The sequence below is a fragment of the Saimiri boliviensis genome, chromosome 3, assembly GCF_048565385.1.
Source record: "Saimiri boliviensis isolate mSaiBol1 chromosome 3, mSaiBol1.pri, whole genome shotgun sequence".
NCBI lineage: Eukaryota > Metazoa > Chordata > Mammalia > Primates > Cebidae > Saimiri > Saimiri boliviensis.
The window spans coordinates 38,886,530-38,910,962 of record NC_133451.1 but is presented as its reverse complement, the minus strand read 5'-3'; the positions used below and the strand labels follow the sequence as shown (position 1 = coordinate 38,910,962).

General features: G+C 45.3%; 1 protein-coding gene across 4 annotated transcripts in view; it reads right to left on the bottom strand.

The window, feature by feature from the left end:
• Positions 1–68: 68 nt before the first annotated feature.
• RHOH (ras homolog family member H) overlaps positions 69–24,433 on the bottom strand; it is a 53,803-nt gene continuing 29,438 nt past the window's right edge. For 2 of the 4 annotated variants that reach the window (XM_010351723.2, XM_003940983.4), the window contains exons 2-3: positions 8,276–8,397; positions 69–7,961 (exon numbers count right to left, since the gene is read on the bottom strand). In XM_010351723.2, the coding sequence (XP_010350025.1) occupies positions 7,175–7,750 (576 nt within the window). In that variant the 5' untranslated portion in view covers positions 7,751–7,961; positions 8,276–8,397 and the 3' untranslated portion in view covers positions 69–7,174. The remainder of the gene's footprint in view (positions 7,962–8,275; positions 8,398–24,433) is intronic. The other 2 variants (XM_074396037.1, XM_074396038.1) reach the window with 1 other exon arrangement.

Genomic DNA, 24,433 nt, shown 5'->3' with positions numbered 1-24,433 from the left:
TCTCTGAATCAACCCTATAAAGAACCTAAAGAACTCAGTAGATTCTGAATGAAAAACAGGCGAACGGAGTTGTCTTGACATACGCAAAGAGACTGACCCTCTGTTGATCCCTTCTGTGAGATACTGAAAGTTACCTATTTGTGCTGAGAAACAATACTAGGGGCCAGGCGCAGTGGCTCATGCCTGTAATCCCAGCACTTTGGGAGTCCAAGGCAGGCTGATCACCAGGTCAGAAGTTCGAGACCTGCGTGGCCAACCTGGGGAAAGCCCATGTCTACTAAAAAAACACAAAAAAATTAGCCAGGCATGGTGGCAGGTGCCTGTAATCCCACAATTTTTTAATGTTGCTATCCCAGAGCTATTCTTTTGTTCATTCAGATTAGAATTAACCAACCTCTTCCTTTCTCTTCCAAGCAAACAGATGTTAAGAGTGGTATTTCTTAGGCTTTGAGGCTCAGGAAAAGGCAATTGCCTAGACTGCCAGCCCATATCCTTCAGTAGGGGTTTGAGCAATCATTTAATGACAGACTATACAGATGACTAATGAGTCTATCCTCAGAGTCCTACAGGAAATGAAATTTATTATTCCAGGTGGTGCAAATGAAGAGACTTGAATGAAAGCACTACTTATGGAGGTCGGGGTCAAGGGACCACATCAGAGATGCTGCTACATCCAAAGACGAGGACCAGCAGGAAGCTACTACCCCCCATAGGGCTGAGGGTGAGGTGGGGAAACACCATCCTAGGGCCCAGTAGAAGCTGGATCCATGGAAAAGACACTCCCAGTAGAAGCTGGATCCATGGAAAAGACACTCCCAGTAGAAGCTGGAACCACGGAGGGACTCACGGCTATTGCCAAATAAGTAGCACCAAAGCCGGAAAGGCATAGGGAAAAAATGCCCAACTGTTCACTCCCACTACGCTCTGATTTCCTGCCAGTGTCTCATTGGCTGAACTCAAGTGGAAGCCAGGCAGGAAGAGATTGGGTGATTCAGTCCGCAGGGTTAGCCTCCCAGGCCCAGAGGAGGGCAGGGAAATGTGGAAAATGGAAATGGAGAGTGGGGATAACAAGCAGAGAGCAGTCAGGAGGGTGAGATGTGAATTACCTGAGACTTTAGTATGGGACGAGTGACAAAAGGCAGCTCACACAGGAAGACTGCCAAGCTCTCATCATCACCACTTCCCTGCAGTGTGTAACAAGGATGATTGTCACCATCTTCAATTAGCAAGTGTAATGAAAATATAATTTTTAGCTGGTCAAGTTTAATGATACCAAAATTACGTGGTAAAACTGGGACATTTCGTGTGTTTTTGTTTTGGTTTGGTTTTTGTTGGGGGAGACATAATAGTGTTGCTGAATCCCCCAGGCTGGGGTGCAGTGCTGCAATCTCGGCTCACTGCAACCTCTGCCACAAGGGTTCAAGCAATTCTCCTGCCTTGTCTTCCAAAGTAGCTGGGACTACAGGCGCATGCCACCACACCTGCCTAATTTTTGTATTTTTAGTAAAGTCGGGGTCTCGGCATGTTGGTCAAGCTGGTCTTGAACTCCTGATCTCAAGTGATCCACTCGCCTCAGCCTCTCAAAGTGGGCCACAACGCCCAGCCCACAATCAGTATTATACCAACATCTATAGAGTAGCCTAGGAATTAGTGTCTCTGTTTTAAGAAAGGGAAACTAAAGCCAAGTGTGGGATCACAACCCACATTTTCTGATCCCCAAATACATGACAAGTGTCTGGTCTCTCCACTCCCTCATTATGGCTTTCTATCTACCATTAGTATTGAGTTCCAGATTAGGATACATTTTAGAATCTACCAAAAAAATTAATGTAGCCTTTAGGTTTAATCAAGAACTCTTTATGAACTTACACAGCACACATAATTTTCAGAGTTCATCTTTTCTTGTGAAAACCTGCTTGAGATCTTAGCCATCGATTATGTTTCTTTGCTTTCTCTGGGCAGATGCAGTCTCAGGAAGAGTAGGTCCCTACTATTGAGTGGTACTGATCTCACTCAACTTGTAAGCATTGCTTTCTCAGCACTGGGGCCGAACATTCACAGATGCCCGGTCCCCTCTGTTATGTCATAACTCTGCAGAGGCACCAACTCAAGTCCTTCCACCACATCCCATTCTGGGTGAAGGGTCCCCCCCGCCAAGTACCAAATCCTTGAAAGAAAAGAACTAGACTTTCCTCTTCCCTGTCACTCCCTTATTCAAAGGAAATACCTGAAACCTGAGGGGCGGAAAAGTGAGACAAGAAAAAGAGAGAATATTGGTCAGGCACGGTGGCTCACGCCTGTAATCTCAACACTTTGGAAGGCCGAGGCAGGTGGATCACCTGCAGTCAGGAGTTCAAGACCAGCCTGACCAACATGGTGAAACTTCATTTCTACTAAAAATACAAAATTAGCCAGGCATGGTGGAACATGCCTGTAATCTCAGCTACTTGGGATGCTTAGGCAGGAGAATCACTTGAACCCAGGAGTCAAGATTGCACCATCGCACTCCAGCCTGGGCAACAAAAGCCAAATTCCACCTCAAAAAAAAAAAGAAACAGCAACAACAACAACAACAAAACACAGAGAAAGAGAATATTGGCTGGGCACAGTGGCTCACACCTATAATCTCAGCACTCCAGGAGGCCAAGATAGGAGGATCCCTTGAGCCCAGGAATTCAAAACCAGCCTGGACAACATAGCAAGACTCCATCTCTACAACAAATTTCAAGATTAGCCAAGAGGGGTGGCGTGCATCTGTAGTCCCAGCTGCTTGGGAGGTTGAGGTGGGAGGATCACTGGAGCTCTGGAAGTGGAGGCTGCAGTGAGCCATGATCACACCATTACACTCCATTGTGGGTGACGGAGCAAAACCCTATCTCCATAAAAAAAAAAAAAATTAATTAAAAAAAGTAAAAGGGAACATTTCTCAAGCTTTTTACAGCATTAAATTTCATCTCTGCCAATTTGCATGCAATCAGCCTTTGGAATTATGCTTTAAATACCAAGGGTTGGAATAAAGACCTTTGCAAATGATGGTGCTGTGTGACACAGATGGGTCCCATTCTCATTGCCAGAAAGAAAAGGGGAGGACAAAGATCAGACTCGGAATATTTTATTTAAACATGTATTTTTTAAAATACGGGCTACTTGACTGATGAGGGTGGGGCTGCAAGCTACATGAGGTCGGATGTGGCAAGGCCATTCCGTCAAGCTGCTCTGGGAGGAAGTGGGGCAGGGTGGTTCTGAGCAGAGCTTTGGAGCCACACAGACCCGCCTGAGACTCCCGGGGCAGCCACTCACCGGCTGCATGGGCTTGGCCTTGTCACGTCAACATGGTAAGCCTCAGTTTCCTCATGTAAGATGGGACTCAGTGTAATTCGGCCTACACACACGTGGCGAAAGAATGCTTAACAAGGTGGCCAGCACAGCGCATCTGAAGCACCGAACGAACTTTAGCTATCAGGACACTTCCAGCTTTCTTGTCACTCACTGCCCCGGATTCTGCTGCCCAGTTAGCTAGTGGGTGTCAAGTAAGACAGAATAGAATTGCTATGAATGGGATGTTTGTGTCCCCACAAATCTCAAAATGTTGAGGCCTAATCTGCAGTGTGACAGTAGAAGGTGAGGACTTTGGGAGGTATTAGGTCATGAGGGTTGAATGGGATTAGTGTCCTTAGAAGACAAAACCCCAGAAAGATGATCTCTTGCTCTACCATGTGAGAACACAGCAAGAAGGCAGCCATTGCAAACCAGGCAGAGGGGTCTCCCCAGAACCCAACCATGCTGTGCCTGGTCTTGGACTTCCCAGCCTCCAGAACTGTGAGAGATATATTTCTGTTGTTGAAGTCCCTCTGGTCTATGGTTTTCCACTGTAGCAGCCCAGACTGATGGAGACAAGGATGGATTACCCCTCCATGCAAATTAACTCTTTAATGTCATCAAGAACATATTTAATGTTGCTTGACAGCTAACTATTAACTATTAACTTGGAATAGTTAAGAATCAATAAGCAATAGTCTACAAAAAGGAACCACAACTCTTGAAGTAAAAGAAACCCATATCTGCAGGCAGGGCCGCAGTGGCTCATGCCTGTAATCCCAGAACTTTGGGAGGCCGAAGCTGGCGGATCATGAAGTCAAGAGATGGAGACCATCCTGGCCAACATGGTGAAACCTTGTCTCTACTAAAAAAAAAAAAAAAAAATACAAAAAAAATTAGCTGGGCATGTAGTATATGCCTGTAGTCCCAGCTACTCGGGAGGCTGAGGCAGGAGAATTGCTTGAACCCAGGAGGCGGAGATTGCAGCTATCCAAGATTGCGCCACTGCACTCCAGCCTGGCACCTGGCGACAGAGTAAGACTCTGTCTAAAAAAAAAAAAAAAAAAAAAAAACCCATATCTGCATCTAGGCAGGCAAAAGTAAGAATGTGCTCATGTAGAAAACACACCACATGGTGGCCTATTTTTCTTCTTACCCCTGCAAGGCGGGTGAGGGTCTGCTTCCTTTTATAACCACTGAGCAGCGCAGAAGCCCAATGCCTTTCCTCTAATTCAGTTCAACACAACTTTAGCTCCATCGCCTTCCCTGTGCTGAGCCCTGGGGACAGTGAGGAGACCAGGAGGCAGTACTACCTTCAAGAACCGCGGTCTAGCAGGAAGGCAGACACTTATTGGCTCCATTGCTGCCACGTTCCATCACTGGAAAGGGTTTACACATAGATTCCTGGTCTCAGGTGCAAGGGTTCCCAGAAGGAGCTGCTAAGCTTGGCTCCTGCCCACTGGTGTAGGTCTCACCTGGGTGTCCTTGCCCAGGTGACGGAATAGCCATTTGACCATGCCCTCTCTGGCCTTCCCTTCCTGCTCTGCTGCCACAGTGGAACCACCTCCTCTTCCCTCACTTAGGATCATGTACCAGAGCCCTTCCCTCTTTCAGATACCCACCCCCATCTCTCTTCAACAAGAGAGGAAGAAAAGCCTGGGGGACAGTGAATGGAAATTCATTACCACTGACATGTTAAATACCTCTCACGCAAAGGCTGGCCCTGAACGGCTGCATTTGTGATTTAATCTGTGTGTTGAGGGTGAAGAAGACGATCCCAGGGATATCAGAGGATATGAGAGCCCTTCCCCTCCCCTGCCCAGTCATCTTTCAAGCCCCCCACCCTGAGCTGAGAACTAGAGACAGGGGCTCTCGGGTCAAGGGAGGCAGGTGGCTCAGAGGCGAGGACAAGCCCCGCCTGAGGAGCTGAGATGACTGGGTCAAGGCAGCTGTGTCGGCCCCAGGGAACCAAGGCAACCCTCCCACCAGAGATCAAGACCCCGGTCCCAGGCCTTTTACTGGAGAGAGAAGGAGAAGGCAATGTGTGAATGAGCACAAATTTGGTTTTTGATATTGATTATAGGCATAAGGAGTTGACCACACAAGGAACTAGAAAAAGTAGTTTGGCTATGTCAACATAACTATTCTAATCAAAGTCATCGATGCCAGCCGCCTTACCTTTTGTGTGTAATAGCCATTTTTACCCCAAAACAATGATGTACCTTCCTAAAGGTGGTTCTGAGTGTTTCTAAGTTTTGATTGGGGCACTAATGGATCTATCTAGGTGCCAGCCTTTACAATTTCTTTTTGAGACGCAGTCTTGCTCTTTAGCCCAGGCTGGAGTGCAATGGCACAATCCTGGCTCAGTGCAACCTCCGCCTCTTGGGTTCAAGCAATTCTTTTGCCTTGGCCTCCCGAGTAGCTGGAACTACAGTTAATTTTGGTATTTTTAGTAGAGACGTGGTTTCACCACATTGGCCAGGCTGGTCTCAAACTCCTGACCTTGTGATCTGCCTGCTTCAGCCTCCCAAAGTGCTGGGATTACAGGCGTAAGCCACTGTGCCTGGCCCAGCCTTTGCAATCTCTACCTTAAGTTAGGTAGTCCTGTATTCTCAACTTTCACAGATGAGCAACACCATTGCCTTTAAACTATTCGAGAGAGTGGGGTTTGAGGTGTGCGTGTGAGAGCAGGTTGTGTGTGAGAGTATGTGTGTGTCTATTTACTCAGTATTTCCCCTGATAATTTTCTGTTATCTGAGCAGCTGCCAAAGTGCTTTTCTCTTCCTGTGCTGGGCATTTTGATTTTTCTCTTTTAAAGGCTGCAAATTCTACCTTTTCCCCCTTACATACACATATATATGTAGACGCCTTCCCGATAATCCCAACTAGATCCTGTAATTCATAAATTATGTTGCCACAACAGCTCAGTTTAGACCTTAAATATAACAAATTTGTCAAATTAATGGAACTTTGACCCCACTGCCTTTCAGAAGACTGCAATCACCTGGGAGCTACCCTATCAGAAGTGAAGGTGAGATTCTCCCGCTTGTTCTGTTTCAAGTTCTGTCGCTGTTTCTTGGAGCAATCTGATTCTCTACTGAAAGATGGAGTTCCAGTCAGTCTTGGTGAATGAGAGGGGAATGTTTAATTGGAATTGAGTGAAAGACACTGTCGTAAATAAACGATGTTTTATCATTTCAGAAAAATATAGTGATAACTTTAAAATGATTAGGCACTATTAGGATATTTTATGGAACTGTACTTTATATTCAACTCTGAATAACAGGTAGGTAGAAGATAAATTGCAAAGATTCATTTATGGTCGTTTTTAAATTTGATTACCCATTTAAATCCAGCAGCCAAGTGGTTTCAACAGACTTTCTACTTGAGGTGAAAATAATAACACTACAAACACATGAAGAGCTTCGTACGGTTATTTCACTCACAGAGCAGTTTATGTTTTCAAGGATATAGGAAAAGATTTTCCAAGTGTGAAAACTAATTATATACAAAAGCAATACATTGTGTTATTAAATAAAATGTGTCTTTAAATATGGAATTCTTTGAAAAACTCACTTCGTTGTCCAAAATTGTGGAGACTATGTCACTTTTTTAATCAAAGATTGAATATTCATTGCAGCTTCCCAAGGGATTTTCAAACTGGCCCAGGCAAGGAGTTCACTTGTAGAGAGTAGTTAGTGAAAACATCCAGTGGCCAAGCCTTGTCAATAACTGTATCCAAAAGGAGATGCTGCTTGGGGTGTACCCAGAGAAAACACCAAGTTTTCCTGGCTTCCCCTGCTCCCCATTAGTCTCTGGGGCGCATACGTAAGTGTTGTGTGAAGTCTCTTGGCGTTTAGAAGATCTTGCACTCATTGATGGAGAAGAGTCTCCTTCTGTTTCGCCTTCTGGCCTGGTTGACGGCAGTTCGGACAGCACACTCAAACACCTGCTGCACCCCCCGGTTGCTAAGAGCTGAGCACTCCAGGTAGCCCTTGGCTCTGACGTCCTGGGCCAGTCTCTTCCCGTCTATGGCATTGACGCAGGAGGCCCTGTGGGGCCCCATCTCCCGCTGGTCAGTCTGGGTGGCCACCACCAGCACCGGAGTACAGGGCAAGTTGCTCCTGATTTCACCAATCCACTTGTTCTTCAAGTTCAGGAACGAGTTATGGTTGGCCACAGAGTAGCACATCAGCACCACGTCCGCCTGCTGGTAGGACAGGGGCCGGATGCTTCTGAAGGCGTCATTACCCGCTGTGTCCCAGAGGCCCAGGCTGATCTGGATGCCATCCATGAAGACGTCCACCCCCGTGTTCTCATACACTGTGGGTTTGTAGGCCTCTGGGAAGGTCTCGGAGGTGAAGCGCACCAACAGAGAGGTTTTCCCCACAGCAGAGTCGCCCACCAACACGCACTTGATGGAACTCAGCATCTTCCCAGCCTCGCGTCCTACTCACAAGTCAGAATCCCAAAGGAGTTCTCAGTGGGCGGCGGCAGCACACGCCATTCAGCAAGGGGAATGCAAGCCAGGCAGGTCTGCGTCCTCTGGACCTCTGACAGTGATCTGCAGAATGTTACTTCTCCCTGCCGGTCCAAGGGAGACGCGCCGTCTGCTTTGAAAACCTCCAAAGCCGAGTCTTCAACTGGAAAAGAAAGAGAAGGTGAGTGAGGGAATGAAGTCTTTCTTTCTTGCCTTTTTTGTAGACAGGAGGCTTCCTCACTGGCAAACTGATTAAAGGTGGGGCAATCTCAGTGTAGCCATGCAATCCCACCTGTGCAATCCACTCTTCCCCTCGGTTGGGGGAGTTTAGATCTGTCTTTCCCCAACACACACACCGGAGACGCCTCCCGGTCAAGAAGCAGAAGCTGACTTTATCTCTAAAAGCACTCAAGTGATTAAAAAAAAAAAAAAAAGCAACTGCTCTGATTGCAACATGAAAAAGACCTCAGTAGCAACCTGGTGTGTGAAGGAAACATTTCCAAACAGCTGTCTGTCGGCTTCAGCTTCAAGAAGTGGCAAAGGGTCCTGAGAGCGTTCTCTGCGGCTTCAGCTTCTGATGGATCTAGCCACCTTGGAAACTGCAAGAAACATGAATGTTAGGAGCGACAGTTGCTATGTGCATTTCCTTTTGTTTACTGACTAGTCACGTGGTCCTTGGTTTATGGGAATACGTGTTGTGGGAGGGGAAAAGAAATTACTAGAACTCTAAAAATTTGCCGTGGTTTTTCCAAAAACTAGTAAGAGATGCAGCAGACTGGCCTTGGAGTTCTCTGCGTCTGGAATCAGGCACTATCACTTACACATGGCTTTGAGTGCATTGCTTGAATGCTACTCCTCAGCTTACACATCTGCAAGACTGTGATAAATTTAGGCACCACTTCTCAGAGATGCTGTCAGGATTGCATTCTTTCTTTCTTTTAACATTTTTGGATGGCCATCTGTGTATCCAGAACTCCGCTGGCCCCTGGTTAAACAAAGTATCTTGCTTGAAAGCAACCATATTCAGTGCCTGCCACTTAAACAGGACTGCATAAGTGGGACAGAATCTCAATTTCATGAAAAGGCCAAATAAATTCTCATTCAATGCAGAGGGAAAGCTCCAGGCAATGAGCTCCACCTTGGAGGCAGCGTGTCTGCTGCGGCAGGAGGTCGCAAGGCCAGCCCAGCTCCAGACGAAGAAAAGTCTTTCAGACCAAAATTCAGAGTAAAAGTTATTACTGCAATCTGGGCTTATAACCCTTGGCGATCCTCCTGACATATGTCACACAAGGCAATACAAAGCAACCCTACAAATCTGATCTAAGACATAATTTTTAAGTCACTTCTCTAAACCCTGGCATTCTTTTCCAAAACATTGTTCTCTCTCTCTCTCTCTCTCTCTCTCTCTCTCTCTCTCTCTCTCTCTCTTTTTCTTCTGAGACAGGATCTCAGTCTGTCATCCAGGCTGGAGTGCAGAGGTATCATCACAGCTCACTGAGGCTGGACCTCCTGGGCTCAAGTGATCCTCCCACCTCAGCCTCCTGAGTAGCTGGACTGCGTGTATATGCCACAGCTGATCATGAACTCCTGGCCTCGGGGATCCTCCTGCCTCAGCCTCCCAAACTGTTGGGATTACAGGTATGAGCCACTTCGCCCAGCCTCCAAGACATTTTTATCCTTGTCAACCCACCATCTCTGTTGTTTAGTTATACCTAATAGGCTTTGCAAATGAGTTAGCCAAATAAATAATTCACATGATGTTCACATATACATGTTTTTAAACATATGTAAGCCAAGTGACCTTGGCCAAATTTCTTAACCTCTTTGAACCTTGGTTTTCTCATAAAAATGAAAATAATAAAAGGTCTTTCTCATGTGATCATCATAAAGATTCAGAATGTGAAGAGTCTGACTTAGCACAAAACCTGGCATCTGGGAATTATAGGAAGCCATCAAGTCATCCATTTCACTATTATCTGAAATACCAAATACTGAACATCCATAGCGGAAGGACTACTTTGCCAAATGTTCACCTGGACTCTTTTTGCAGACTCACACCAGGTCACTCTCATGCATGATGATCCTGGACCCCATCTGATACCAGACCTTTGAGGAAGGACTCCTTGAGGTAGACTTTAGATCCTTAGACCAAGAGGCAACTCAAATACATGCATGTGTGACTTAGTCCAGAGCCAAGACCTCTTAAGACATTTTTAAGTTTTATTTTTTTATTAAATTTAATTATTTTATTTTTTATAGATAGAGATGGGGGGGTCTCACTATATTGCTCAGGCTGGTCTTGAACTCCTGAGCTCAGGCAATTCTCCCACTTCAGTCTCCCAAAGTGCTAGGATTATAGGCATGAGCTACCATGCCTGGCCTTAAGTTTTATTTGATCCCAATGTAGCAGGGCCAGAATCAGGAAAAATGTACATGTGTTAGTCCTTTATTTGTTTATTATTTACTTTATTTTATTTTACTTTTTTGAAATGGAGTTTTGCTCTGTTGCTCAGGCTGGAGTGCAGTGGCGTGATCTCAGTTCACTGCAACCTCCACCTCCTGGGTTCAAGCAATTCTCGTGCCTCAGCCTCCTGAGTAGCTGGGACTACAGGCACACACCATCACACCGGCTAATTTTTGTATTTTTGGTAGAAACGGGGTTTCACCATGTTGCCCACACTGGTCTTGAACTCCTGACCTCAAGTGATCCACCTGCCTTGGCCTCCCAAAGTGCTGGGATTATAGGCGTGAGCCACTGCACCCTGCCACTGGCCACCTTTATTTTTTGAGACAGTCTTGCTCTGTCTCCCATGCCCACTGCAGCCTCCACCTCCCAGGCTCAAGTGACCGATCGTCCCACTTCAGCCTCCCAAGTAGCTAGGATTACGAGCACTCACCACCATGATCAGCTAATTTTGTTTAGTTTGTGTAATGACAAGGTCTCACTATGTTGCTGAGGCTAGTATCGAACTCCTGGGCCCAAGTGATCCTCTCACCTCAGCCTCCCAAAGTGTTGGCATTACAGGCATGAGTGACCACACCAGCCCTTTCGGTTGTTTAAATAAACTTTCTAATAAACTGACTGGGTGAAAGCCAAATATCCTGAGTAAATATCTGCAAAAGGAAATTAATAAGGCATAATTGTTAAGGTCGTGGGCTTTAAAGTCAGGTAAACCTGGCATTGAATCCGAGCTACCCAGTTGACTACCTATGTGACAAACTTGGAAGATTTTCATAACCTCCTTAAGCCTCAGTTTCTTTCTCTGCAAAGCCAATGTAATAATATGATATCTGCATCACAGGATCACAGGTTGTTGAGAGTACTATGTGTACCTAGAGTGCAAAATTCTTAGCAGGTGCATAATATAAACATACTATATGTACATAGGAAACACGCAGTAAGTCATCTCTATTAATAACATCATCAAATAACAATGACTAAATATAATGATAAACAGTTATTAACTCTAAGTGGGGAATTTAAAGTAGCACAAAGAGGTTTCTCCAGCAAAGGGTGTTCTGTGTGTTTCACACCCAGACATGGCTACAAAAAGAGAGAAAGAAAGAGAGGGACTCCCATCTGAGCTTTGCTACCTAGAGAGTCGGTAAGGAAAAAAAAAATCTCCGTTCAATCAAGCGAGTCTCCTGTGCCAACCAGTTCTGACCCCAAGTGATCCATCAAGTCAGCTCTCGGGGCCTCAGTTTCCCAAACTGTAAAGTAGTTTTTGATAGTCTTATTAAAACTGAAGCCAAAAGAGGAACCTTTATTATCTGCCACAGTGAATACAAAAACATAAACCACTGCATTATGGTGCAGCAGTAAAGATGGATGATAAGCCTTGAGGACAGGAGGAGCCTCGGCAGTTGCCTAAATATGGAGCTGGGGGAGGAGGGGCGGGGGAGGAGGCGTAGGGGAGGAGCTGCGTTCTGAGGCAGAGCAATACCCTACATGGACATGACAGATGTCTTCGGAGTGGGTCACATGTGTCCAGGGGCCAGCCGCCACAGGTTACATCATCAGCATGTGAGCCTGATGGGCTTGATTTCAGTGGAATTTCTCCGAAAGAAATTCTTTCTAAAAGGGCTTCTGAGTGAAAAAAAAGTGAGTCTTCCGTGGTATTTCCCAAGTGGCTGACTGGCAAGAGTGGCCCAAGTACGTCTCTTCATACGGAAGAGTTACGAGAGCGTCTTCATACAGTGTCGTGGGTGGTGACACTAAGTGGCCCTCTAGGCCGTTCTTCTCAGGGCTTGAATCAGATGGACTTAATGAGCCTCCACTTCCAGGGCCTCTGGGGTCTCCATAACTCGATGCTCTTGCCCTTTTTCTTCTTTCTACCATTTTCCCAGAAAAAGGTCCCTCAACAGGCGTCCGTGGTTCACATGCACGGAGTCAGAGGAGGGAAGGGAGGCTTCACGTTGCAAACGCAACATGGGTGGGCCCTCCTGCCCGCTCTGGCAAAGAGACCAAGAGAGACACATCCTAACCCATTTCCTCCTCCGGAGAACTGAGGGCTGTCCAGTAGGACATTCTGGTTTCCTTTCGGCCTCAATAACGGCCGTGCTAACAGACACCCATTCTCCACCATGACACCCTTCGCTGGCTTGCACTGTGCCACCCTATTTGCTGGAAAGGTCTGCTCTTCCTTCACACCCCAACTCCCACCCCTTCTGGAAAGGCTTCCTTGACCCCCGGCATTCCCCTGCCCCTGCCAGATCAGATGGTCCCTGCTGTGTTTCCCAAATACCTCTATGTACATTTGACATCGAGACCACCACTCCGCTGAAATGGTTGGTCTTCTCATTTGTAAAATGGAATCAGATCTGCCCTGCCTTCTTCACTGGGAGCTTATTAGGGTCAGGTGGAAATGATAACAACACAGCAATCATTGCTATTTGTACTTTTACAATACTTTGTACATTTGGAAATGCTCTCTTGTTAGTTTCGCAAGAAAGTCTTTTTGGAACAATACAGCATAATAAAAAGCTAAAGGGAAATTATGACTATTATTAACTATTATTATTGCAGGTTCGGGATTAGCTGGGTTTTGATGGAGGTAGCTTACTTCAAAATGCTGATGGAATCCTCAGCTGTCTTTTTTAAAAAAAAATGAGTCCATCACCGGTTGGGGATGGTCTATCAGTTATAGAGAATACATCTAAATGTCATCCTCCTCAAGGAGCTTTGCACAAAGGACCTGTGCTGGAAGCAGCCAATTCATTCGTTAAGGAATTTGATTCCACCATGAATCTAACACAATTAGATGGCCAGGAAGTCACACGCTCCTCAGCAACCCATCTCTAGCCAGCACCTTCAACGGCCCTTTCACAGCCTAGCAGGGACATCCCAGCAAAAGCCAGCCCTGCTCAGGATGGGGGAACCCATGGTGGGGGGCTCCCCAACTGGAAAGTGGGGCTAGATGCTTTGTTCTTGTGGAGAAAGCAAAGCAATTCAAAAAATCTTCAGCAACTTTGGGAAAAGAGCGTAACCATTTCTAAACTTTATCACTCCAAATTATTACCAGTTTTCACTATCTAACAAACAGACACTTGTATATATCTTCTGAATATTTTTCAGATTTTGACTCGTGATCCGCCCACCTCGGCCTCCCAAAGTGCTGGGATTACAGATGTGAGTCACCATGACCAGCCAAGTCAGTGAATTTTTGTACATAGATCATCTCTGTTTGAAACAGATTTTGTTCTGAAAGTTTGTTGCAAGATGCTGGTTTGCTTGGCCAGGCACAATGGCTCACGCTTGTAATCCCAGTGCTTTGGGAGGCTGATGTGGGAGGATCACTTGAGGCCAGAAGTTTAATACCAGCCCGGGCAACATAGCGAGACCCTCTTTATACCAAAACAAAAATGCTGGTTTGCAACTTTAAACGTAAGTTCACTTGAATAGAAAATGTTAAGCAGTATTTATATTCCTGAGCTTGATGCATATTAAACCCCTTTATAGTTGAATTAAAACAAAACATAGCCAAGTCCTGAGGCCTTTTATTATTTCAATATATTAAGCTCTGAAGCCGCTCTGAAGCCTCTCTGAGCCATGAGTCCTGCCCTCTGACTGCCGACCAAGAAGGGACTGTGATCTCTTCCTCTCCTCTGGCCCAGCAATTCTGTCTTGACTGGTCTCTTCCGCTCCCAGGAGCACAATCAAGGAATTGTTGCCTCAGGTCTAGAGTTCTTAGCCAGGTTCAACAGCCAAATACAAGACTAGCCAGCCGGGAAACAGCCCAGAGCACTCTTAGAACCTCAGCTCAAAACTAAAGTGATGGGGAAATGCATTTCCCACTACTTTTCTCAAAATAGTTGAAATACTCTGAAAAACTGCTTGGAGTTGAGGGTGCAACCCCCAGAGGTACACTCAGGGAAGACGCGTGGTCTCTGAACTTCTTTCTAGGGAATGCGCAACTTGTTTACCAAAGGACTCATGTTTTCTCAGTTGGGTATCCGTGTTTGGGGCCTGAGCTGAACTATTCTAGGAAAAACAGAGCAAAAAGGCAAATCGTGCCTGTCTAATCATTCTATAATGTCGCAATGCCAAACAGTAAGGCTATGGCCCCCCATGGCTGAATCCAGCCTGCCACGTGTTTTTGTATGGGCCAGAAATTTAGAATGATTTTTACATTTTTTTAAGGGTTGATAAAAATCCAAAGGAGAAAAACATTTTATGATATGTGAAAATTATATGAAATTCAAGTTTCAAGGTCCATAAGTAGCATTTTATTGAAAGACAGTCAGGCTCATTCATTGGCATGTTGTCTATAACTGTTTTTTTGCTGCAACACAAAGTTGCAACAGACACTTTATGACCCACCAAGCCCAAAACCTTTTCTTTTTTTTTTTTTACGGAGTCTCACTCTGTCGCCAGGCAGGAGTGCAGTGGTGCAATGTCGGCTCACTGCAACCTCCGCCTCCCAGGTTCAAGCGATTCTCCTGCCTCAGCCTCCTGAATAGCTGGGACTACAGGCATGCACCACCACGCCCAGCTAAATTTTGTATTTTTAGTAGAGACAGGGTTTCACCATGTTGGCCAGGATGGTCTCCATCTCTTGACCTTGCGATCTGCCTGCCTCGGACTCCCAAAGTGCTGGGATTACAGGCGCGAGCCACCGCACCCGGCCACCTAAAATATTTCAATCTGGTCTTTACACAAAAAAAGTTTGCCAGCTCCTGCTAGACAGAATGGTAGGTCAGAGTAAGGAGCTCATAGACCTGGGGTCGGGCAGGCTTGGGTTTGGCTCCAATATCTGCCACTTGAATGCATGACCTTGGACAATTACTTAACCTCTCCGAGCTTCGGCTCCTTTGACAACAAAGTCAACTACCCATAGCGTCTACAGCATGGACTCTGGAACCACACTGCCTTTCAGCCCCACTGGCTATGTGATCTCATGAAGGTCACTTAACTTCTGTAAGCCCCTCTTCCATAATTGTAAATAGGCGATAATAACGGTACCTATCTGGTGTGAGTTGGTTGATGGTATTATTTTTAATAATATAAATAAATAAATAATAATGGTACCTACCATACAAGGTGGCTGTACAGAATTAATGGGTAGTGCGTTGTAAAGCCACGGAATAGTGCCTGGCCCAGAGAGTGCTATAGAAGTATTTGCCATTATTATCATTTGCCTTGAGTGGCTGCTGAAGATGGCTCTGAGCTACTTTATGCCATGAGCCTGGAACAAAACAGGAACTAGCAAATAGCAGCTGCTGTGATGACGCTGATATGAACCATGACTATAGACAGGCAGGAGAGGGAGCATCCGTTCTTGAAATGGGAAAAGCGAGTGGTGATTCGGGAGCCCTGCATTTAAAAGGTAACATCTGGCCTTTAGGATGAGTAAGATTTTGATAAGCAAAAGAGAAGAAAGGCTCTGGGGCATGAAAATACATGTTTGATTTGGGGAAGTAGAAGAAGGTCAGGGAGGCTGCACTGTGGGATGCTTGGTGGGGAGCAGGAGGCGGCCAGTGGAGGGATTGTGGGAGATGAGCCTGTGATTTAATACAATCAAGGATGCCTCCTGCTCAACAGCAGTCACAGCACACTCTTAGCTCCAGATGACTCCAATTAAAATCAGTTAACAGCCAATTAAAATCCCTGGGTCTTTGGCATAAAAACTGTTACCAGGCAGGCACAGTGACTTCCGCTTATAATCCCAGCACTTTGGGAGGCTGAGGCGGGTGGATCACGAGGCCAGGAGTTCAAGACAAGCCTGAGCAACATGGTGAAGCCCCGGGCGTAGTAGCAGGGGGCCTATAATCCCAGCTACTCCAGAGGCTGAGGCAGGACAATTGCTTGAACCCAGGAGGCAAAGGTTGCAGTGAGCTGAGACCACACCATTGCACTCCAGCCTGGGTGACAGAGTGAGACACCATTACACACATAAAGAAAAATTAGCGAGGCATGGTGGAGCCCACCCGTAGTTGCAGCTACTTGGGAGGCTGAGGCAGGAGGATTACTTGAGCCCAGGAAGCTGAAGCCACAGTGAGCCATTATCATGCTACTGCACTCCAGCCTGGGTGACAAAGCGAGACCCTGTCTCAAAAAATAAAATAAAAGACTGCTATCAATCCATTCTCTTTTAACTTAGATGTCACCAGCCTCTTTGAGCACCTGCTCCATGTCAGGCATTGAAGCCAAGTTAAAGAAGACACAGTTTCTGCCTTCAAGAGGTTTACAGTCTAATGGTAACACCAGACATAAACTTGAGCAGGTATCTAAGGGAGGAACGAATAAAGCTTCAGCAGAGGGAAAAGCGCAACTTGCAACTAGCAGGAATCAAGGAAGGCTTTGCGGAGGCCATGATAGGAGAACGTGACCCTTGAAACACTGAGCTTGAGATGCGCAGAGATGAAAGAGAAGCATGACCAATGCACGAAAAACCTGGGGTATCTGGAAGGGTTAGAAGCTGCTCAGTTGGGCTGAAAGGTAGAGTCCAGAATGGGAGCTCAAGCTGGTCTGTAGGGAAGCTCATTCTTGCAGCAGGTGAGGCGGGATTGCAGGCAAGAAAGACCAAAGAGGCAAGTGGGAGGCTCCTGCCGTAACACACGAGTTGGGGATCAAGAATGGCTTTATCCAGAGCAGATGCTGTGAGACTAGAAAAGGGGAGAGGGGCCCCAGCAACATCCATGAGGTGGGCACACAGGTCTGAAATAAGGCGATTCTGAAGCTGCAGGCCTAGGGGCCTGGGAGGAGCTGCTGACCGGGGAGAGGCAGATCTGTGAGATCCAGGAAGAGGCTAGTGTTTCCCGCTGGGGGCCTGCTGAAGAGACAGGGCGTTTTCAGGAGAGCCAGGGCACTGCAGCCGCATGACAAGGCCATCGTTTACTGAATGAAGGGAAGAGAAGTGGGGCAGCCAGAGTTGTCTTCCTCTCCCACGAACTTTGACACAAAATCTTTTTTTTTTTTTTTTTTTTAAGACGGATTCTTGCTCTGTCACCAAGGCTGGAGTGCAATGGTGCAATCTTGGCTCACTGCAACCTCCACCTCCCACATTCAAGCGATTCCCCTGCCTCAGCCTCCCAAGTAGCTGGGTCTACAGGTGGGTCCTACCACGCCCGGCTAATTTTTTGTATTTTAGTAGAGATGGGGTTTCACCATGTTGGCCAGGATAGTCTCCATCTCTTGACCTTGCGATCTGCCTGCCTCAGCCTCCCAAAGTGCTGGGATTACAGGCGTGAGCCACTGCACCCGGCCGGACGTGAAATCTTTAGCTAGAAATATGTTCTCTTCTATGTTATGTACAGCCCCCGCAAAAAAAAACCCATCATTTAAGAATAGGTGGGTCTCACACAAACCAGTTTGTTCCTGTATTAAAAACCATTAACGTAACAGTCTATTCACGGGCACAGGAGAAGGCTTCCTATGCTAAATAGATGGAAAGCAGGCTTCCAAATGGTCTGCACAGGATGATTCCAGGGCTGTGAAATCGGCTAGAGTGGTGCCCACCTCCATGTGAAGCTAGCTTGTCTCTGGGTCCTGGGGTTGTATGTGATTCCCATTTTCTTCTCCTTGCTTACATGCATTTAAAAATGTGTCCATAATACGCATGTGCTTCTTGTGCAGTTTTGAAGAAATGCTTTGTGTATGTTGTTTGGCCTTTTTTTTTTTTTTTTTTTTTTTTTTTTTTTGAGACGAAGTCTCACTCTGTCGCCAGCCTGGAGTGCAGTGGTACCATCTCGGCTCACTGCAACCTCTGCCTCCCGGGTTCAAGTGATTCTCCTGCCTCAGCCTCGTGAGTAGCTGGGATTACAGGCGTGAGCCACCACGCCCAGCCTCAAGCTGTAGTTTTATTCTTACTCTCTAGTTATAGAGAAAATGCAGAAAAGTATCACCAAAAAGAAAAGCATGCTTTATGCTATAGTGACTTTTTCAGGTATTTGAAGGCATGTGCATAGAATCATGAGCAGTGAAAAGATGACAGCCCAGAGGCCTGGAACCTGCCTCCTGGTGGAGGGAGATGGAAGAGGAAAACCACAGTCCTGGGTAAGGATTCCCAGACATGCCAGGGAAGAAAATCTCGCACTTCAGTACAGAGTCTACCTGCAACTCAGTAAGACATCACTATCTATTCCTGAGAAGTAAGGGCCATCTCCAGAACATATCCCAAACAAAGGAGGCCCCTGAGATTACCCAAACTCAACTTTCTAACTGGTATCATTACCTTCACTAACTTCCCTTGGCCCTCCCTGGATAGAATTCTGCAGAATTAGCTCTTTGCAAAAAACAAAAGTCATAATAAAAATACCTAAAAAAGAAAAGAAAAGAAACTCAGGAATGAAAATGCATTATCCACACGAAACCAGATAAGAAGTTAAAGTAGGGTCGGGCGCGGTGGCTCAAGCCTGTAATCCCAGCACTTTGGGAGGCCGAGGCGGGTGGATCACAAGGTCAAGAGATCGAGACCATCCCGGTCAACATGGTGAAACCCCGTCTCTACTAAAAATACAAAAAATTAGCTGGGCATGGTGGTGCGTGCCTGTAATCCCAGCTACGCAGGAGGCTGAGGCAGGAGAATTGGCCGAACTCAGGAGGCGGAGGTTGCGGTGAGCCGAGATCGCGCCATTGCACTCCAGCCTGGGTAACAAGAGCGAAACTCCGTCTCAAAAAAATAAATAAATAAATAAATAAAGAAGTTAAAGTAACTCTGAGAGTGAGGCAGACCCTCTGCCTGGGGGTTCTTGTGGTCTGAAAAGCTGAGTGGGCTTTGGGAGTTTCTGTCTTGATATTTTGTGTTTTCTCCTTAGGCTCAAACGTAGCCTTTGTGAAAATACGGAATCTGCCTGATGTCTGGCTAGACCTCCACCAAGTCCAAGATACTTCCAGCTGTAAAGCACCGTCTATGACTAAGAACACCATCACATCTCACGGCTTCCCCCGATCCCCAACCCCAGAAACACGACCACACACAGCCAACACACACATTCAAGCCATTGGTGGACTGCATTTCCTGCTTTTATTTGCTAGTCCAAACAGACTGAAGACGACCTCCCTATTCAGGCTAGCTTCTCTCCTCATTTTTTCCAGACCATTTCTAGCTATCCTCATTTTTTTTTTTTTCTTTTTGAGACGGAGTTTCGCTCTTGTTACTCAGGCTGGAGTGCAATGGCGCGATCTCGGCTCACCGCAACCTCCGCCTCCTGGGTTCAGGCAATTCTCCTGCCTCAGCCTCCTGAGTAGCTGGGATTACAGGCACGCGCCACCATGCCCAGCTAATTTTTTTGCATATTTAGTAGAGACGGGGTTTCACCATGTTGACCAGGTTGGTCTCGATCTCTTGACCTCGTGATCCACCCGCCTCGGCCTCCCAAAGTGCTGGGATTACAGGCTTGAGCCACCGCGCCCGGCCTATCCTCATTTTTTTAATTATAAAAGTAGTACATACAACATTTTAGAACATTTCGAAAACACGGATCCGAAGAAGACAAAAATCAATTACCACCTAGAACCAAAAGCTGTAAAATATTAGCATTTTATATTTTTCTGTTTTTTTTTTCTTTTCAGTGCATCCTTTTTTTTCCAAAACTAAGAATACCATACTTTATATACAGCTTGCCATCTTGTTTTTCTTAATTTAACCTTTCAGTCATGAATATTTTCTATGTCAAGATTCTTGACATAGAAAACATAATTCTAATGGCTGCATAAAATTTCATTATGTGAACATAGCATCATTTATTTAACCAACTGCCCACTGTTGTATATTTTAATAATTCCTCATTTTCACTATAACAACATTGAGTGAATATTTTTAATATAAATTTATATCAATATATGATTATTTCTTTAGGATAAATAGATATGAGAGAAACTTCTGGAACAGAAGAGATAGAAAATGGAACCAATTTATATTCCATATATGAGGCCATCATTTCATCACTCTGTCTACTCTCACTGGGTATAATATTTGCAAGTCTGATTTGTTTTCATTTGCATTTCATTTCCAACTGGTGAAGATTACAATTTGCTCATCTGATTTTTTGCCAACATGTTTTTTCTTTTGTAAGTCATCGGTTTTACTTTTCCAGCAAGATGGTCATTGTTTCTTAATGACTTTTGAAATCTTTTTCAAGATTAAAGATATTAATCCTTTCTGATTAAATGTGTTGCAAAGATTATATATATATATATATATATATATATATATATATATATATATGTATATTGTGCCCATGTATTCTGGGAATTCCCCAAATTCCTGGTACTCCCCCATCACTGAGCAAGCCCTAAACAGAATGTAAAATAGCATGTTCTCTGTTGGGGAAAAAAAAACTCAGCATGCTGAGATGGCTGAAAGGTCATCTAATTCAACATACTCATTTCCCCCATGAGGAAACCAAGAACTTGAGAGAAGTGGTGAGGCTGCTGGGGCCCACTGGAGGCCCAGAAACTGAAGCAGCTGAGTCAGCACACTTTCCATCTACACAGGATTTTTTCAGATACACACTGTGTCTACATTGTATAGCCCATACTTAATTCCCTTAAGATTTTAAGCACAATGCTCATATAGCTGGGGAGACATGCCAAATTCTGCATACAGTAGCAACTTTTCTTTTTTTTTTCTTTTTTTTTTTTGCCGTTTTCCCAGAGAAAGATTTTATTGTCTTACTGATGCGTTTTTACTCAAAAAGTAGCTCCCAGTGTTTTTTGTTTGTTTTTGTTTTTGTTTTTTTGTTTTCAGACAGAGTCTCATCTTGTCACCCAGGCTGGAGTGCAGTGGTGAGATCAGCTCACTGCAACCTCCACCTCCCTGGTTCAAGTGATTCTCATGTCTCAGCCTCCCAAGTAGCTGGAATTACAGGCACGCACCACCACCACGCCTGGCTAAGTTTTGTATTTTTAGTAGAGACGGGATTTCACCATGTTAGCCAGGCTGGTCTCAAACTCCTGACCTCAAGTGATCCACCTGCCTCTGCCTCCCAAAGTGCTAAGATTACAGGTGTGAGCCACCACACCCAGCCATAGCTCCCAGTTTTTTGTTTGTTTTTTGTTTTGATTTTGGTTTTTGTTTTTAGCTCCCAGTTTTAATATAAAAATCTTTTCTAACAGCTGTTCCCTTTCTCATCCGCTTCCTTTGAGATGGATCATCTCTCTTGAGAAGAAATCGTTAAGCTTTCTAGCACTCTATAGAAGTAGGATAAACCCCTAACTTGCAGACCGCTTAAGCTATAAAAGACGTCAAGGCATTTAATATTTTCTTCTGGATATGCAGCCCAGAGCACTGGAAGGTGTGAGGTGACTTAAGTTTAGCTTCAATATGTAAGACTGGTGATATGCAACTGTTTACAAAGAGCCCGCGTTGTGGAGTTGACAGTCACGGATAGATTTTCATCTCCCTTGCTGAGCAGTAGTATAACCTTGGACAAGTCATGGAACTACAACTGCGAAATGTGAATAATCATGCATCATTTGTAGGTTTTTTTTTTTTTTGAGACAGAGTTTCACTATTATTGCCCAGGCTAGAGTGCAATGGGGTAATCTCGGTTCACTGTAACCTCCACCTTCTGGGTTCAAGTGATTCTCCTGCCTCAGCCTCCCAACTAGCTGGGATTACGGGCACCCACCACCATGCCCAGCTAATTTTGTATTTTCAGTAGAGACGGGGTTTCACCATGTTAGTCAGGCTGGACTCAAACTCCTGACCTCAGATGATCCACCCGCCTAGGCCTCCCAAAGTGTTGGGATTACAGGTGTGAGCCACCACACCTGGGCTTGTAGGATTTTTTTAAGGCAACCGAAAAGAATCTATCTCCCATGCCTAGCTGAATGCCTGACCCTAAGCAGAGAAGGATAACAACAAACATATTTGCCAGATGCTGTTTTAAGTGCTTTATAAAAATTACCTCACCTGATCATTACAAGGCTGCGTGTGGTCAATACCATTTTAGTCTCATTTTACAGCTGGGGAAACTAGGGCACAGAGAAGCAAAGTACCTTGCCCAAGATGACAAGCTAGTGAGAAGAGATGCTGGCGTTCAGACTCTGGCAGTCCAGCCTCAGACCCCATTCATAGGTCTCTACCTCCCCTCTCCCTACCTCTCTCGGGGGGAGACTGCCCATCCCTGAAACCTCGATAGAACTAAGCAATCCTAAAACAATGGCAGAGGGTGAGGAAGAAGAGTTGGAAATACATTTTTCTGCCGGTGGGTGATTTCCTTCTTCCTACCAGCCTGATTTCTTACAGCATTTTAAAGATTCTTCCTTAATCAGACACTCTCACACACCACTTGATGAGCACAAGACTGCCATCTTTGTAGAGAGCAATTCAACAGAAGCCAGCAGTGTCCTTAGTGTATTTGACACCCAGGACTAATCATTTATCAACCTCTCTCCTCTAGGTGACAAAACTTATTTTCCTAGTCATTTGTAGAATCAAGAATAGCCTGGTTTTTGTTTTGTTTTGTTTTCATTCATTCCTTAGCTTTAAAACAACAAGTTGATTTTTTTTTGTTTTTGTTTTTGTTTTTGAGACAGAGTCTTGCTCTGTCTCGAGGTGCCAGGCTGGAGTACAGTGGCACAATCTCAGCTCACTGCAATCTCCGCCTCCTGGGTTCAAGCAATTCTCCTGCCTCAGCCTCCCAAGTAGCTGGGACTATAGGCACGTACCACCACACCCAGCTAATTTTTGTATCTTTTAGTAGAGATAGGGTTTCACCATGTTGGCCAGGATGGTCTTGATCTCTTGACCTCATGATCCACCCACCTCAGCCTCCCAAAGTGCTGGGATTACAGGCATGAGCCACCGCGCCCAGCCTACTTTTTTTTTTTTAATTGAACTTTTAAAAAATTATTCAGGTCAGGTGTAGTGGCTGACACCTATAATCCCAGAACTTTGGGAGGCCACAGCAGGAGGACTGCTTGAGGCCAAGAGTTTAAGACAAGCCTGGGAAACATAGCAAGACTTCATCTCTACCAAAAAGTTTTTTTAATTAGTTGGCCATGGTGACGTGTACCTGTAGCCTTAGCTCCTCAGGAGGCTGAGAGGCTTGAGCCCAGGCGATGAAGGCTGCAGTGAGCCATGGATCACAATGCTGCACTCCAGCCTGGGTGATAGAGTGAGACCCTGCCTCTAAAAATTAATAATAATAATTCATGGCTGGGCGCGGTGGCTCAAGCCTGTAATCCCAGCACTTTGGGAGGCCGAGGCGGGTGGATCACAAGGTCGAGAGATCGAGACCAACCTGGTCAACATGGTGAAACCCCGTCTCTACTAAAAATACAAAAAATTAGCTGGGCATGGTGGCGCGTGCCTATAATCCCAGCTACTCAGGAGGCTGAGGCAGGAGAATTGCCTGAACCCAGGAGGCGGAGGTTGCGGTGAGCCGAGATCGCGCCATTGCACTCCAGCCTGGGTAACAAGAGCGAAACTCCGTCTCAAAAAAAAAAAAATAAATAATAATAATAATAATAATAATTCAGTAAAATATTTCATGTATGAATTAAAATTTCCACTTACCAATCAAAATTAATTATACTTTGTAGTTTGCATTCCGCTCTGTTGTTTCACATTTAAATACTAAACTCTGAGAGAATAATGGAACTGAAGTAACTCGAGTTCCGTTCTGGGGTTTCTACAATCATTGTGCTATCATTGTTTATGTCTAATCTACTGTTTAAACTCAGGACTATGCAGCGCCCTAGGCACTAAAGATGCAACTTGGCCCCAAAGCTCTAGCAAGAGCTGTACACACCATTAAGAACTTACTCCGACTTTATCACTGCCAGCTCATAGTGATAATAAAAAACAGACCCACACTGGTTTTAGTACTGTTTCAAAATTCTACAAACAATACGCTTCCTTACTCTCTGTACCTGAGGGGAACCCCTTGCACCATCCCATTCTTTAAGTCCTTGCCAGTATCTATTAAACTTTTAAATGCGTGGACCTTCTAATCCAGCAATTGCAATTCCTTGAACACAATGTCCTGATATATCTACACAAGTAGTAAAAATATGCAAGAATTTCCATTGCCACATTATTCATAACAGCAAAAATAAGAACTGAAAGGTCCAGTAAGGAGCAGGGGTTAAATTAATTATGCCATATTCATTCCATACATTCCACTCAGCATTAGAAAGAATTAGGTCAGCCTGTTTGTATTGCCCAGGAAGGGTACGATATACAG